Source organism: Eucalyptus grandis, chromosome 9, assembly GCF_016545825.1.
Source record: "Eucalyptus grandis isolate ANBG69807.140 chromosome 9, ASM1654582v1, whole genome shotgun sequence".
Taxonomy (NCBI): Eukaryota; Viridiplantae; Streptophyta; class Magnoliopsida; order Myrtales; family Myrtaceae; genus Eucalyptus; species Eucalyptus grandis.
In genome coordinates this window covers 12,566,647-12,584,509 of record NC_052620.1, presented here as the reverse complement: position 1 = coordinate 12,584,509, position 17,863 = coordinate 12,566,647, and the positions used below count along the sequence as shown (strand labels likewise).

The following is a 17,863-nucleotide window of genomic DNA, read 5'->3' as shown; positions in this document are numbered from 1 at the left end:
TATTTTTTAAGAAGTTGAATTAGCAGAAAATTTGCAGGACATAACCAAAAATAATGTTACTCCATCAATGTAACCATAAACAAATATCCTGAATGAAGAAAGAGCTACACCAAATGCCATACTTCACATTTTTTTTACTTACATTCTCTTTATGTGACAAAATTTATTGAATTCACAATAGATTTGAGCCAGTCAATATTGTTTATTCCTTATATCCTCTACTTAGTAAACGAAAGTGCATAATCAAGATTTTCAATCTAACTAGTATTTGCTCAATATATCAGTTGAGAATTGTAATGAAAACGACAGGAATGTAAAATCCTATACATTACCAAAATGAATATTATAAGATAGATTATAAGATACATATAGAAAAAGCAATCAGACTTAAGTACAACTAATGTAAATTACAAAATAACTTGGCCTAAAAGAGTAATCCTAATATAATCTAAAATACCTCTCAAACTAAAGGTAACTTGAAAGAAGTCAATTTGAATTGGAGAATAGATCTAAAAAACACTCATATGGATGTCTTGGTGAGGATATCAACACTCTAATCAGTAGATGAAGTTGAGATATTGTACAATGCCATTCATTAGGCGCGTGATATCAAACATTAGGCATGTGATATCAAATGAAATAACAATGAAAGTTCAATGTATTTTGTGCACTCATTATGTGTGATTAGGTAATTCTTACTCTTGCCAAGTAAAATTGGCCTTTATTGGCTTGCCAACATCTTTTCTCTAGATTCATCCCTACTCGCGGGCTCGTTTGAGAAAACAAAAACTAAGTGGTGAAACTTTAAGTATTGAAAATTGTTGAATTGTTTAAGTACCGAAAATGAAAATAAAAGGTTGTTTTTATAACAGATGAACATTAAATAAAAAATTAATCTGTTTCTCACCAAATATAGAATAGTGAACATTATTGGAAGTTTTTAACTATGTAATTGGTGTCACTACAATTTTTATTGTTTTTCTTTTTTTTTTTGCACTTAACCATAGTCGCATCCTTACATATTATATTAAGTGATTTATACTTAAAACAATTTATTAAGTTCTGTGGAGTTAGAGATTATCAAAAGTACCAAATGTGGTTATCAAACACATGCTTACTGCGTCCAATTTTGGGTTAGGTCTTATTAGTGCCTCCAGTGCACTTTGTTAGCCATATGTAGCAAATAAATATTTACATTAATAATGCAGTGATTGTGCAAAATATGAGAAAAATACTTTAAAAATGACAAAATTTCTTTGATGGATGTCTAGCAAATGTTTTTAGAGCACTCATTAACAAAAACTTTTTAGATTTTCTTAAAATGGCATAAAAGGAAGAGAAAAGTATTTTCTTGAAATTGCAAAAAAAAAAAGTTAACTATGATTACTATAAAAGAAAAAAAAAATCTTAAATTACATGATTGTCCTCCTTTATTTGTCATTTAAAATTTAATTAAGGTACTTGGGGAGAGAAGAGAGAAAATATCCCTGAAAATTAGAAACCTCTCTTCTCATCTTTTTGTGCAAGAATTCCTGCACATGTAAAATGCCTGTATTTCCAACTTTGGATATATTGCATATAATTGATTCTAAGAGTGACTAATTATACATAAAATGGAAAATTTAGTTAGTAAAAATACAAAAGAGAACTGAGAATGTGGAGTTTTCTTGTACTTAAAAAGGACAAATAGTATAGAGAGAAATACGAATGTGGAGTCAATGAAGTACAATAGATAATTAAAGTTTAACGTGTGATTATTTTATTTCATCTTTTTTAAATTTAGGCATTTGTTCTCGGGACAATTTACGATCGTAAGTTTATGGCATTTGCGTAAGAAAGAGGGACAGAGATTCCTTAAAAGTAGAATTAATGCTAACACTTTTATCAAAAAATTTTAATGAAGATCATGCAATGGGATAAACAATAACCATACCAATTATTTTCCTTAAATCTATAACAATTTTTTCCTTAAGTAATTTATTTTCTTTTTTCACACACACAACACTGTGCTTTGCTTTTCTTTAATATACTAGAATTCATCCACGCACGTTGTGTCAAGAAAATGAAACTATAAGAAAATGTCTCATATATACTAGAATTCATCCTCTTGAATATCTAATTTGTAACGTGTATAAGGTTGTCAATGAAATTTTAAGCTTAGATTAGTTTACATACGATTTGTTTGTACTATTTTTTTCTGAAAAATAACAAAAGGTAGAGTTCATAATTGATAAGATTAGGGATTTTCAAACTAATTGAAGCTATCAAATTCATTCTAGTATTTTTATTGTTATTAATTTTTTAAAAAGGAAATCGGATCGGGTCAGGGACCCGGTCCGAACATGGGTCTGACCCGGACCCTAAAGGTACGGGTTGGGTCAAGAATCCGGACCAGCCCCGAGGCTCGGCCCGAATAAACCTATTTCGCTCAAACCAAATATACCTGGCCCGGCCTCCTCTTCTAATCAAACTAAGCCCACTGCACAGCAGTTTAAGCCCAAGTTTTCTAAAGCCAGACTAAAGCAAATCAGGCCCGAACTTAACAAACCCATGAAAACGGAAACGGACCTAAACGCACTAACCTAAATTAAGCCCAACCTACCACTCATCCTTCACAGAACCAACGCCTCCCACTTCACCCTCTCGGTTGCTCTCTCTCCGTCCGAACAGAGACGAACGGCCATGAGCCGGCCCGTCTCTGGCCTTCGCTCAATCAATAGGACCGTCCGCTGGCCTCGTCCACCGGGCCGGCTCTGTTGGCCGTTTCGAGCCAACACCACGACACTGCCTGTTGGCCACATCCAGCCCCCATTCTCATCACCGTCCGCCGCGTTACACACACGACACGGAAAAGAAACAGCGCTCGACTCCACGGATGACAATGAGAGTCCACAAGCATGTCAAAGGACCGACAAACGCTTAGAACCAAACTAAAATCACGGAAAATCTGCCCAAGCTCGGTTTGGGCATTTGCACGAACACATGACGGGCATCGAATGAAGGGAGGCTATTGAGTCAACCAGGATTCAACCCGCCCAAGACGCTCAGCATTCGACAAGCAGAGATGAAAATGCAGCATAGCACAACATAGATGGGGGCTGGGACTAGCGCAAACCGGACCCCGACGAGGCCCAGTCCGATGAGCCGAAACAGGGCACAAAACCTGGCAAACGGGGGCCATTGGTGGCGCCCTCTACTCGGCTCGGCGGCGGCGAATGGTGGGGGGAAGCTCGATAGATCGGACCACGTCCGTTCGCCTCGCGCACCTCCGATCCGGGATCCTCGAGGAATTGACCCAAACCGAAAAAAAAAAAAAAAAAAAAAAGGGGCAACGGCCACATGCTCAATGCGGCCGGGACTCAGGCGCGGCCACTACTGGAAAACACCCGCGCGGCCTCACTCTTTTCTCTCTAGTTCTCGCTCCCTTTCGGTCACGGCTCAATCTCTCTCTTTCTCTGGTTTCTCCCGAAGAAACCTAGCATGCACTCCAAACAAGCAGTCCAAGCAAGCATCGAGCACCTGAGTAATGACTAATTTAGGTGCTTGTTTATTTTAATTCTATATGCAATTCAAGAAAAGAGTGGGGAAACATAAGTTTATGAAACTTTGCTAAGTTATCTTCATTTAGGTTCGATAGTTTGTTTCTGTAAATTTTTATTGAACTGGAATTTACTCGAAAATGGAAAAAAAGAATCTTCTGCATACTATTTGTTTATGTTGGCTATGTTGTCTTTCAAAGAATACAACGATATGTGGCAACGGTGAAGGATGAGGAAAAGAACAATAAACAGATCAAAGTGGGATATGTGTCAATTGAGAAGAGGGCCATCTATCAACTTCACAGACGCCTTTTGCTTTTGCACCAAAACACTAATCAAATTTCTTTTGATTAGGTTCAACAATAAAATTAAGATTGAGAAAAAAAAATGAAACAGTTTAGTTTGAACCAAAAGAGCTAATCATAAATATAGACTCTAAATAATTAGTATTGTTTCAGAAGAGAAAGCTCCAGAAAAATCAATAACATTGCATCAATCAGTTATTTAATCTTCATCCTTTTGAGGAAAGATAGAAATCTCATAAAAATTTCACTTCTAGACGATGTCCAAAATCTTGATTTTCTGATCATCGGACACTTTTCTTATATAGATTTGATGACCGTTGGAGTTCCCAAATTGAGACCCAGCTCATATCAATAGAGTATGATATCCCAAAATTATTTATGCAAAAAAAAAAAAAATGACTAACTAAATTCGTTTAATATTTTGGTGAGATGGTGTGATAAAAACCAGCCATCAATAGAACATATGATTGCAGTCTATACTAAGGGAAGATTCCCCACATGTTTTTCAGGAGATATTTTGCCGAAATTCTCTTCAAAGAATTAAATGGACTTCAAGGACAACGTCCGAATTTGGAGATCTATAAATTGGAGAAAACTCGGCGAAAAGTCATATAATCGAAAAGGACAAAAGAAGTTAGAGTGAATACAATTGAGGAGTTTTTTGCGTCCATCTCTTTCGTAAGCTTGTAATGCCCACCTGGAAGGAAAAAGTGTCAGAAAAATCTTACACTTATTATATTTGTGTCAATTTAATCATAAATCTTTTGACATAGTATCAATTTAATCATTCCGGCTAATTTTGACCAAATATTGGTAATGTAGACATTAGTTGGCCTACGTGACATAATTAGTGTTAATATTGATAAATTTTAATAATATTTTAATATTTTTTAATCGTTTATTTATTTAATCCTTTTTTTTTTCATTCCCTTCCTTCTTCCGTTAGTCGGTCGCTGAGGTCTAGAGAAGCCAGAGGTGACGGCAACGAGCCTCACCAAAGGCCATGAGGGCAACAACCTTGTGCTAAGCTGGCGAGGTGAGCCTCACCAAATCTGATGAGGGTCAAGCTAGGGGTGAGCGGTTCCAGGTTCCGGTTCGGTTCCGTCCGGAACCTGGAACCTACCCTCGAGTACAAGTTCCTCAAAATGAGGAACCTGGAACCTACCCGTGGGAACCGAAAATCTAGAATCTACCCTGTCACAGGTTCCAGGGTCGGTTCCTGTGTTCCAACAGGTTCCTTTTTTTTTTTTTTGTTATTTTCATATTTGAACTATAACATATGCGCATGTTACCCAAAAAAACTATAACGTACGCGCACGTTACCAAAAAAAAAAAAAAACTATAACATATACGCATGTTACCAAAAAAAAAAATAAACGTATGCGCACGTTACCAAAAAATTATAACGTGCACGCACGTTACTAAAAAAAAAAAAATAACGTATGCACACGTTACCAAAAAATTATAATGTATGTGTATACTATATGGTAGGGGTGAGCATGGTCCGGGTTGGTCCGGGCCACCCCCTAACCCTAGGACCAACCCGTACAGTGTTGGTCCTCAATTTTTAGGACCGAAGACCGACCCTATTGAGCCTGGGACCAAGGACTAGACCGACCCAATGGGTTCGGGTCCGGTTCCAGGTCAACCTGACCAACCGATAATTTTTTTTGTCTTATTTTATATATTCCCTAAAAAAGCAAACTTACAAATTCAAATTACACATCTATCGACAATGCGGCATTGTGCAACTAAACTATAAATACCAATACATATTTAGCAAATTTAAGATGACACAATAATAGAAATTTCGTACCTGCTAACCACTCATCGAGATATGGGACAAGATGGAAAGTTCTTGTAATCATCTATCTTTAATATTCATAACAACATATGCAAAAGTGTTTTCCTGCATTTGATCATGTAGAGTCCACTCAACAAAAAAATGAGCTTCATACCACTTGACTAGCAAATCACCGTAGCAACTGCAATACTACTTTATTCTTCAAAAACTTCTACCATTTGACATAAATTGAAAAGCAAAGTGCAGCTAAAATTCATTAGTAAATTACAATTAAACCATAAAAAGTTCAAAATACTTAATATAAACCATGAATATATAACTTAACATCTTGTTAATTCACTTGAACTTCTAAACACCTGAAAACAAAACAAACGACACATAATTAATACTCAACAAAAGTTTTAAATTGAAATTACTATTAGTGCTATTGATAGAACATCTCAATATAATATAATATAACAGACATTTTACTTAGGTTTGAATATATAAAATAATTATAAATAATATAAATAATATAATATAATATAATATAATATACAGGATTTGTCCAGGGTTGGACCGATCCAAAACTCTTAGGACCGAGGACCAACCCGCACAAAGTGTTGGTCCCGGAATTTCAGGACCAAGGACCGACCTGGGCCCCCTTGGGAACCGGACCAGACCGCGGGGTTGGGCCAGTCCAGGTCGGTCCAGGGTCAACCCTAGACCACTGCTCACCCCTACTACACGGTAACTTCCCATTGACATGTTATCTTGATACATTAACTTCGCACTGCACAACAATAATAGAATATAATTAGAAATTTCAAAACAAATAGCAAACTAGAAAGTAGAAATAAAACACCACTAGAACAAGAATGTCTAGAGGTACAAGTTTTGAAAACAATTTCGATTAAACCCTTAAATGAACTCAGAAAATTCTGAAATTTGGACACGTTGTATTTAAGACCTAGAGGTACAAGTTTCATGAAGAAATCGTAGTCTAATTCGTTCTGAATTAAAAGATAAAATCGATTTACTTTTCCTATTCTCTACTTGCACAGTTTTTGAAACATTTTTGGTTAAATAGGTAAATGAACTACAAAAATTACGAAATTTAAATATGTTGTAGGGAAGACATGAAGAGAGATATTTAATGCAGAACACATTTCCAAAAGAACCTCATACAAAATGATATAGTCCACGCATTGCAACTTACAAGATCCGAACACATCAGATTGCACAGTTTTAGAAACATTTCCGATTAAATACCCAAATGACCTTCAAAAATTATGAAATTCGACTATGTGATAGCCAAGACCATAAGGTAGATACTTCATGAAAACATAGAAGTCAAATTCGTCCTAGATAATTAAATATGGACGGTTAAAATCCCTGTTCGTAGTACCGTAATTCCAGATCTAACCATCTCAAAAGGACCACGATTTCACCTACCTATTCTTGTTTTTTTTTCTCTAAATTTTTAATATGTTGTACCTCAGGATGTCCTTTACAACTTTTGTTAAGAAACCGAAGTGAAATTTCGACAAAAAGGTTGCCTTACAGTCCATGCATTCATCAAGGGTCGGTCCCAAAATCTCCAGATCCAGTCTTTCCAAAGAATAACGATTTCACCCACTTATACTTGTTTGTTTTGTCCCAAATTTGAGTATGTTATAATCTAAGAAGTCCTTTACAACTTTCATTTAGAGACCGAAGCCAAACTTCAACTAGAACATCACATACAAGTCACTAGAACATCCAAGGTCGAGCTTTTTCTGCCCTAAGTAACCGGTTCCGGTTCCGGTTCCGGTTCCGAAATAGGTTCGGTTCCGAGACCGTTCCGGTTCGGTTCCGAGACTGGTTCCGGTTCGGTTCCGAGACCGGTTACGGAACCGAATCGGAACCGAACCGGAACTGGTCCCCTTTGGAACCGGGAACCGAACCGGACCCTCCTCCGGTTCGGTTCCGCCTCCCGCAACCCGAGAACCGCGCTCAGCCCTAGGTCAAGCCTCACTGGCTATGGCGAGGCCCAACCTTGACAATATTGTGCTATGTATATGATGTATGGGAACAAGTTCCAATCACAAATATATTCTCAGATAGATAATTTATAATGTATTAAAAAATCTCAACTCAAGCTTAGTTATCATTCAGTTATATCAATAAGCATCTATCGCTGTTCAACTCACGTATATGCACATCATCCAAATAATATTTAAGCCTCGTAATCTTTATTAATGAGCCACCTTAATCATCTAAAATCATAAGTATACATATCGACGTACCTGGCAATGGCTAGTGTAAAAAAAAAACTATAGAGTTTCTGTATAAAAAACTCGTGCTTTTCAAATTTTAAATGAATATAGTTTACTAAATTATAGCCAATTCATCATGCATGAGGACAGTTCTGGCGTGTCCATGTCGTGCCCCGGTACACAACGAAATTGTCATGCCCAATCTGACGGCTAACATGAAGCATTTTTTATCTGACGGTTGGGATTGCGATGACATCCGACGGACGAGATTTCAAGCCCCCTTAATTCGTCATGCATCATTAGGAACCTTGCGAGTTCTCCTGACGTGACCCCAGTCTAATTGTGTCCCAATGCCAAATGAAAACGAATTTCTCTGAAGTATTTTATTAATATGAGTTGTTAAATGGGGGACCGTTGTGAGTTGTAATCCACTTATATAATAATAAACCAAACACGTTCTCGAGAAAATGAAAAATTAAAATGAAAAAAGTTATTTTCAAATTAAAAATATGTTTCAAAACCAAATAGTTGATCTCTGCCAAATTTCGTGAAAATGACTAAAAAGACACCATAGGCACAACTCTATATTATTAAGAAAATTGTCAAATCCATGTTAGAACAAATTACTTACACTAGTACACTCCACACCAGCTAAAGCCGGTAACTAGGATGCTCTTGTATCAATAGAAATACTGCTACGTCAATGATTATCTTCATAGATCATTACTTTATTGCAAAAAGTAAGCTAGATTTGGAGAGATCAAGTGCTTAATGATATTTCTTAGTCTTCTTCGTGTAGGATATTGAATGTGCGAGAAGATACTGTCTATACTTTTTGTAACTGGGATTTCGTTGAAGAGTGCCTGAAACACCTCTTGAGCTACTTGACAAAAATGTAAACGTCACAGTTTATTTGCTTCAGTAACCACTGTACAATGAGTCCGTATATTATTTATATATTTGATGACAAATTCCTACACGCCTCGAAATTCAAGATTTGCTGATCATCTAAGCCGTACTCAAGCGCCGGTATGGAATATATTTGCTTTGAGCTGCTCGTTTTCCCCTCGCCGAATATGTCGTAAGAGCATCAACGTCCCACATCTCTAGCTTCTTCCAGTTGGATAGATCAGGTAAGCATAGCCAGGAACTGCAGCGTCTGATTGCAAGACTTTCCAGTGACTCCAGTTGGTCAAGACCTTGAATCTCGACTAGTTTCGGACAGTCGTATACTCCAAGGTCCTTTAGATTCTTGAAGTCAGATAAGTTGGAAAGGTCTACAACTTCAAGAAGATTGCAATTGTTGACCTTAAGTGCTGTCAAACTAGAGGGAAGTTGTCCAATCTGACGCAAGTTCTCGCAATTGATGAGTTCAACTTCTTTTATATGGCAAAGGCAACCCAAATATGAGCTTATACTGGAGATACTCGGAAGTTCCAATTTACACTGTGCGACTCCAATTCTCCAATTCACATCATAGCGGCAGCTACGCATTGGTTGATAGAAGCACTGGCTTTTAGCGAAACACAATTGCAAACTCCTTAAATTCACAAGGTCGGAGATATCTGGAGCTTTTTCTAAGGCTCTTGAGGACAGATGTAGACATATCAGACTCTGAGGAAGCTTTGGTACATCCCCCACACGAGTTTCTGTTAATATCAAATTCTTCAAGAATGGTAGTCTCACGATGTCACCAGGAATGGTCTCCAGCCAATTGCAATACTTTCCATAAATTTCTTCAAGTTTCTCCAACATCCCAATTGTCTCGGGTAACTTTCGTATGCAACTTCCGCTCACATTCAATGCTTTCAAGCTCTTTAGATTGATAATAGTATTTGGCAACTCTGCAATACCTATGTCTGAGATATCCAACTCAACTAAACATTTCAACATTCCGATTGAGTCGGGAAGTTTCGTTAGGTGGGGAGCTCCACAAATGGCCAAGCGCTCAAGATTTACGAGTGCTCCGATTGAGCTTGGGACCTGACTAATACTTGAAGGAAAGTCCCCGAAATCGAATAACATCTCGGTCAATTCTTCTAGAGCACCCAATTCTTTAGGAAGGACTTGGAGAGAACGAGATTCAGCTACATCCAATTGCTTCAAACGTTTCAGATAACTAATGGATCGATCAATCCTTAACAAATTTCTACACATCCTTAGAATTAATATTTCTAAGGTTAAATATGCAGAGAGGTCAGGAGTTTCCTTTAAGCAGCAACAATAAGATAGATCAAGGACCTTCAATCTTCTAGCCACCTGTAAAATAATTATGTATATTCAACGAGTTTGATTAATAAAATCTTGCAAGGCATAAATAAATATATCGACCACGGAAGCTTTCCACCAAAGTAACTTAATAAAAACTCTATGCATATCAATTCCTTAAGCCAAAACCACACTTTGTCTCCCACTTTTTTATTTCTTCTAATATTGTCCTCAACAACAAAGAAAAAAATGGAATTATCAAAACATCAATATAGAAATAAAAAGACAAGAATGTAACCAACATATCTCTTATGAAAACATCCCTTTCCGATTTCATCATGGAATTACCGATATTGTCCCCGACACAATTACTTATGACTTTCCTATGTTAATGCATTATCAAAACATCAATATAGAAATAATTTTTTATGTCTTCTGACCATCAACTAATCTATATTTGCAGTCTACTATTTTTTGCATTTTGTTTTTGTTTCATACGTTAAGATAAGGACGTTATTAGCTTTCACATAACCTTTGAAGATTATAGCATCTTTGTATACTATTGATGTACTAAACAAGTCAGTTTGCATGTTCAATTTTCTGGCATCCTATGTATAGTACCGATAGTCTTATTAACCACTTATTTTTAACTTAATCTAAACATCTAATAGTGACAACTCATTGGCTTGATTAGGGAACTCAAAACAACGTGAATGTTCACATAACGTTCTCTAAAAGGAATGTAAGTCAATAAATATCAAGCAACAACAATTATTCCATTAGATGATTTAACAATTCTATAAATTACTTGTATGAATATCTAATCCCAATAATGGAGTTACTAGTAACATGGAATGTCCACATTACAATACCCTTTAATTATGCAGCTCCAATCGATTTGAATTGGAGAAAGTTATCAGGAAAAGATTTGCCATAATTGATAAAACAACAATAGCATAGTATCAATGTAAAATTAAAAATGCAATGCAAATTAATGATAATGACCAAATCTTAACATCTTTTTTTTGTTAAATTAATTGTTTGGTTTGGAAAAATAAAAAAATGCAATCTTGAAAGATCTACACGTGAATACAATATTGAAAGAATGAAATAATTGTGATCAAAGGTAACATTCTTTCCATTGACCATAATGTGTACAACCCCTCTATGCCATGAATATAAAGCAATTGTTTGAGTCAATATATATATATATTTAAGCTTCAAACCTATGGAATGAGGGATTGGTGTCATCAGCCTTCTCCGAGACCAAGATTTGTTCTATGAATTAAGTCAATAAAATGTAATTTAAAAAAAAAAAAAAGATCAATAAAATGATGATTTACAAACCTATGTGACATGAGCTAGTGCAACTAGAAGAAAATATAACATGTTATACCAAATTATTTGCACACACATACCTTGAGTTGAGTCCAACCACCCCAATGTTCGTCTATATTGCTCTGTGATAGGTTGAGGATGACTAGATTTTTTGGGCAAAAGTTGGTTGCCTGCATTTCTTTTGGACAAAAGTTCCAATGAAGCCATCTTAATTCCGAAAAGAGATCCTCAAAGTCTCCAGAGAGGGACCTACCAGACATTTCTAGAAATCTAATATTTGGCATTTTGATAAAGTCTTCCGATGTCAAAGAGTCTTGATAACGCGCGCAATATTTCTCATAGTTCACTGCAACAGTTTCGGTTCCCTAAATTGAGGAAAGAGTCGGTTTAATGTGAGGAGTTCCAAATAGAGCCTAAAATAAAGGGAAAACAGTCTAAGGAAGATTTCTGCAATGAAAAAAAAGTAGACGAGGGTGCACTTAGATTTATACCTTCTTTTGCTGGACAATATCAGGACCTTTCTCCTCATTCGACCACACCCGAAAACCCTTTTTTGGGTCTTTGCGACATTCTTCGTACACAATGCTCTTGCCTAAGTCCTTAAGCTGATCATGCATACATAGTCTATTCCTTTCACTAATCTTCAATAAGGACATTAAAAGCAAAACATCAATCCCCTCATCTGGAAAAAATCCACAATTGTCCCACATATAATGTGAATAACTCTTATCTTTTCCATCTAGAAAGCAAGCAATATCAAGAAATATTTGCTTTTGCAAATGATCTAATGCCTCATAACTCAACATTAATTTTTCCTTCACATCCTTATAAGGATGATATTCCATCTTTTTCAGTGCATCTTGCCAAACCGCTTCCCTTTTTCCATATAAAAATGAGCCAATCACTTCTATAGTCAAAGGAAGCCCTCCGGTTTTTCTAGTAATTATCGCGGATAGAATCGAGAATCCATTTGAAGTAGGGTTGCTTCTAAAGGCATGCTTTCTAAAAAGTTGGAGAGCTTCGGGCCAGTTGAGTTCCTTAGCGTCATAAATCAAACAACAATTAAATTGATCTTGGAATCGATATAAAACACTTTTGTCTCTTGTTGTAACAACTATTCTACTTCCTGAACCCAACCATTCTTTCTTTGCTGCCAATGCCATGAGCTGGCTTGTATGATCGACATCATCAAGGAAGATAAGAACTTTCTTTCTGCAAAATCGATCTCTGATCATATTCATCCCCTGATCAATGCTAAAAATTTCAAATCCTATGTCACCAATGATTTGAGAGACTAATTGCCTCTGCAAATTTATAAGATCGAAATCTTTAGATGATGCTTCTCGAACATTTGAAATGAAGCTATGGCTCTCAAAATGAATAGATACCTTCCGGTAAACAACCTTGGCAAGAGTTGTCTTGCCTATTCCACCCATCCCGCAAATTCCGATGAGCCTTATGTCCTTAGATTCGACATTAGCAAATCTACTAATTCATTCACCGATTCGTCCATTCCAACTAAATGATCGGGTATATGAACACAAGACACCTTAAGCTTAACTAACACTTTCCGAGCTAATCAATCGTGCAAGTTCTCCGTGGCTGTGCAATGAAACACAACATAATTAAGTTAATTATAAGAATTGATGGGAAACTTATAAACTTGCAAAATCAAACAATAACATGAAGTCACGAAATTGATGCCGGGCTCATGTTCAATCTAGAACAAAAGAACAAGTACATAATTCTAAGATTGGTTTTTGTTCAATCTAGATACTAAGTTATAATGCTTATGTCATGATTCAAGTAATCCCTTCAGTCTTGAGACAATGGAGTGCTGAATTCCATGAGATATCTATCACAATTTTCGGTCCAGAAGTAGAAAAAAAGAAAAAGATTGTGCTCTTCAAATCAGAATCCGCATTCAAGCAAAAGAAACAGAGAGAAAAGGGAAGATGGAGTTGAGTGAGTTAACCTACCCTATATTCTTGGTGTCCCAACCCTTGATTCTAGTAACTTCCTTGAGTGCCTCCGCCCAGCGCTGCACAATCTCAATACCACGTTTTTGTTCATGTAGAGTTAGTGCATCCCTATACACTCCGGTTTCAAGCTTCACGTCAGAGGGTTCCACGTCATAGAAAATGGGCATAACCTCAAGTTCATTGGTTTTCCTACGCTGCATCATGTGTTCCAGCTCGCGCAGGCACCAGCTACTAGAGGCATAGCCTCTGGAGAGGATGGGAATGCAGATTTTTGAGTCATCGATGGCTTGGAAGATCTCGGGACCGATCTCTTCACCAACATCAATCCCCTGCTTGTCTATGAAAACACTGATACTCTTATCAAGCAGGGTATAATAGAGGAAATCTGTGAAATTAGTGCGAGTATCCGGTCCTCGAAAACTCAAGAACACCTCAGACTTATTTCCCGATGAGCTATGGCGTGTGGACCCAGTTTCCAGAGAAAGGCTCCTCTTTCTTTCCATCTCAGCTGCGTCTGCTAAAATTCTGAAAGCAAATCACAAAAGATTTGACATGCTTTTAACAAGGGCCAACGAGCGATGGTCAGGTAGGAAAGCGAGGATCAGTTTCATTTACGTCCGTCGGGTTGGCATTGATCGAGAGAAATTGCTAGATATATGATTGAAGGATTAATTAATGGCCTAAGTCCCACGAGTTCACCGGTGGATGGGAAATTCAATATGGTAAATTTCGAGCAAGATTATATTAGTTGATTCTGTGAAATTGAGTTTCAATTTCCTATTTCCATTGCTGGCCTGAGGCCCACCAAGGTCTAAACCTAAACTGAAAATAAGTAATGCAAGTTATATTAAATCAAATGTGATGATTAAGTTTGAACCAACCATCAATTTCATTTTAACTTAATATTCTTATCATCGATAGACGCGAATGTATATATAGTTGGATTTCACAAATGACACATAATGAAATATAACTTAAGAAGGAAAAGGAGTTTTCCTAATTTTTATGCCTGGCCAAAGCCAGTTGAATTTTATTAGGACCAGTTTGCTTGGTGCTTTTTAAAAAAGCAAAACCTTTTACTTTCTAGTTAAGATTTAAATATATATTCAAATATAAAGTGTTAAGATAACATGTTTTTTTTTTACCTTATTGAAGCAAAGCAACAATTTTTCACTTCCGTTGATAAAATCACCATTTATCTGCACGCCGGTGATGGCTAGCAGGGGGGCCCACTGGAGTCAAGTCAACATAATTTAGTCGTAGTCTAAGAAAATACGAAACACGTGTACCCAAAAAAGTAAAAGAAAAGAAGAATTGGCACTTGATTGACATTAAGATTTCTTATATAAATCAAAATAAGAAACAAAAACTTGCCTCCTTGACGGCGAATAGCGTCAGAAGCATACCTACTATTCTAGGTTGCTTCGAGTGGCCTAATATTTATAGTCGTAGTCTTGAACCAAGTGATGCTTTTTAGTTTTTGCAGTTACTTTATTGTACTATTACTAGTCAAAAGCAAAAAGAAAAATAAATCTAAAAAAGCTGGATTGTTGACAATTTTAGGTGCTTTTTAATTTTAATTATACATGCATTTCTAAAAGAAGATTGGGAAAATAGAATTTTATGAAACTTTGTTAACTTATTCATTTAGGTTGGATGGGCTGTTTATGTAATCTTTTATTGAATTAAAATTTACGTATAAGGAAAATCAAAATTATTTTTTAAAAAAAATTGTATATGCAATCCATAACCCAGATCGAATTATTGAAATAGGAAATTTCCTAACATGGACATGCTTAAAAATCTCAAACAAACCAAGATTATTATCGAATACTATAAATTAGATAATCAATAATTGCTACCTATCAGATTGGTTCAAGAAATTACCTAGTTTGAAGTATTTCTTTCCAAGAATTGGGTCTGACGACGGGCAGCTTTACAGCGACGGGTGAGGAGGAACGTCAGGCCCAAAGCAGCGACGATGGCAATTCAGCAAGGACACAGCAAATTGCAGACAGGTTAGCTAGAATAAAAGATGCAACGGTGAAGGTTTGTTGGTTTTGGGCAGTCTAACTGGAAAGCTGAGGTCAGCCGGACTCTCCTTGGCGGCGACAGTGTGGATTCAGTCAATGCTAGTCTGCTCTATGCAACCTGCGAAAGGAAATCAAACGTAGCAGAGGAAACAAAACAGCAAGCGGTGGCGTCGAGTGGAGCCTGGATGCCGCCTGGAATCACCGGAAACCGCCAGGGACTGCTGCTGTGGCGTTAGAATAAGTCGGCAAAACTGCTCTCGCGGCTGCAGCGCGACGAAGAGTGCCGGCAAGCGAGGTAGAGGCGCGACGATGGACAAGCCGGCAACGAGCTCGGTGACTGGTGAGGGACGGCGCGGCGGTTGCGTTGGCAGAAGGACAGGAGCCGGAGATCAACGCCGGCAAACAAGGTCTCGAGAATTTCGACGAGGAAGCAAACCAGAGACCGCCGGACAAAAGCTGCAATGATGCCGAAAAATTAAACCACACCGGCGAACGAGCACAAGCAATCCCTCCTCAGTGGGTCATTTTATACAGTGTTTTTTCCTTTTTCACTTTTTTTTTTTTTTTGTGAACTGTTAGTCTCCCCTTTCTTGTTTTAAAATAATTATATATTAGTCTCAATATTCCTTTACCTCTCAAACCTCACGTAAAGTTCCCAGAAATTGCTTGAGATATTCATTATCTTTACCTTTGTAATTTATTGTTTTCCTTTAGTAGTTTCCCTCAACGCGTACGACAGCGATGCATTTATGATGATGTGCCTACCTTGACTCGGGCGTCGACTTGGGCGTCTACGTTGGGGCTTGGATCGAATCCTGAGGAGATTAATCGAGCCTTGGGTACAAGTTCTTGGAAATTTACTGTGGAGGAAGGACAAATGTGAGAAGGAGTCCATAGGTATAATTATTATAATATTTTCTTTTTCTTTTTTTTTTTTTGGGTTGGGGGGAGCGAAGGGAAGGGAAGGGAAATGGCCACGATCCTGTCCTGTTCCCACCAATACAGGCCCCTCGATTGGGATGAGAATGATCTCAGCCGTTGAAGTAGAACGAATCTTGCCGTGATGGGGTTGTGAAGATATTCCTGCAATGTCCTTTAAAATATTTTTTTTACAAAGTTATTGTCTTTATCCCCCGAATTTACTCTAATGAATTAATTTTTTCCACCTTGGCACCTCTGAGTTCTTCCATTTATAACTTTCGGCCACTTAGTGTTCTATTAGCTTAGCCAAAATTTTATGCTCTTATAAATTCAGTCTAGTTTATCAGTTAAGTTCGAGATAATTCACTTAAATCTATCAGTCGCCAATTTAATGCAAATATATAGATTCAAATAATGCACGAAAAAAAAATGCAACTAATATGCAAAATGCAAGGAATCAAGGTTAGTTATGCAATTAACAACTAATTAAGTTATCAAAATTTAAGTGTCAACAACAAATAAGCTACTAATGCATTTTTACCCAAAGTGAGTTTGCCAACAACTATAACAACACCATTCGCTAAAATTTGTCCTCTAGTGCATTTACCCCATGGAACCTGGAATTTTTTTATGCATACATGTATTTTTGTTGGAACATAAGCGTTGGGAAAATAGAAATGTCATAAAAAAAAAAATCACTTGTAAGGTGGTCATATAAAGTCCAAGTCTGAGGAAAGAGTATAAATAGCTCATTTTTTTTCACCTTGGCTGCACCTACTAAAATTCTGAAAACAAATCACACCACATTTTATGGTGATTTTACAAGCCTGGGATGATACAAAACGCGTTATGGTGCATTCCAAGGAAGTTGCAAGGACAACGTGTGGAACAAGGGTCAATGGGCAATGGTCACACAAGAAAGTGCAAGGTGGTGGAGATATAATTAAAGGTTTGGCCCTAGGCCCCACAAGTGACAGGGCGCACGGGGCGAGAATCAGATGAAATGTCTGAGAAATGTAGACACTTGGAGTAGCACTTCTAACCTCACTCGCTTGAAAATAAAAATGAAAGGGTAACACCTTCAAACTTTGATTTTCATTTTTTTTTTTATCATCTACAAACTTCTAGTTGCATTTCTCAAAACTGCCTTAACATTGCCAATTTTAATTAGAATGACTTCCCTACTTTTCTCTATTTAAATTATCAATTAATTTTGAGTTAGCAACTCTTATTTAAATTAGTTACCAAGTTTTTTTTTCAATTACCAACTTTTCTTATTTTTATAATCAATTTTTCATTCACCTTTATTCATTGTGCCTTAAATTTACTAACTCTTATTTGTCAACCTTTTGCTCGATTGAGCTTTCAACTGATTACTAACTCTTATTTGAGTTAACTATAGATGTTTATTTGGCTTTTATTAATTTTTTAACCTTTTCCATTGAGTTACTTAATTTGGAAAAAATCAAGAAGTCACCAAGGAAATATTGGTAATT

At 36.8% G+C, this 17,863-nt stretch overlaps 2 protein-coding genes across 2 annotated transcripts; both read right to left on the bottom strand.

The window, feature by feature from the left end:
- Positions 1–8,695: 8,695 nt before the first annotated feature.
- LOC104437143 (disease resistance protein RPV1) lies at positions 8,696–12,900 on the bottom strand. Its single transcript, XM_039301445.1, has 3 exons — positions 11,923–12,900; positions 11,512–11,796; positions 8,696–10,144 (listed from the first exon to the last, which is right to left on the bottom strand). The coding sequence occupies exons 1-3, from the start codon at positions 12,865–12,867 to the stop codon at positions 8,894–8,896; spliced, it is 2,481 nt and encodes an 826-aa protein (XP_039157379.1). The 5' UTR covers positions 12,868–12,900; the 3' UTR covers positions 8,696–8,893.
- A 43-nt stretch (positions 12,901–12,943) lies between these two features.
- LOC120288099 (toll/interleukin-1 receptor-like protein) lies at positions 12,944–15,967 on the bottom strand. The gene is made up of 3 exons (XM_039301447.1): positions 15,301–15,967; positions 13,411–13,938; positions 12,944–13,033 (listed from the first exon to the last, which is right to left on the bottom strand). Exons 2-3 carry the CDS (start codon positions 13,914–13,916, stop codon positions 12,988–12,990), a joined length of 552 nt encoding a protein of 183 aa, XP_039157381.1. The 5' UTR covers positions 13,917–13,938; positions 15,301–15,967; the 3' UTR covers positions 12,944–12,987.
- Between the last annotated feature and the right edge of the window lie 1,896 nt (positions 15,968–17,863).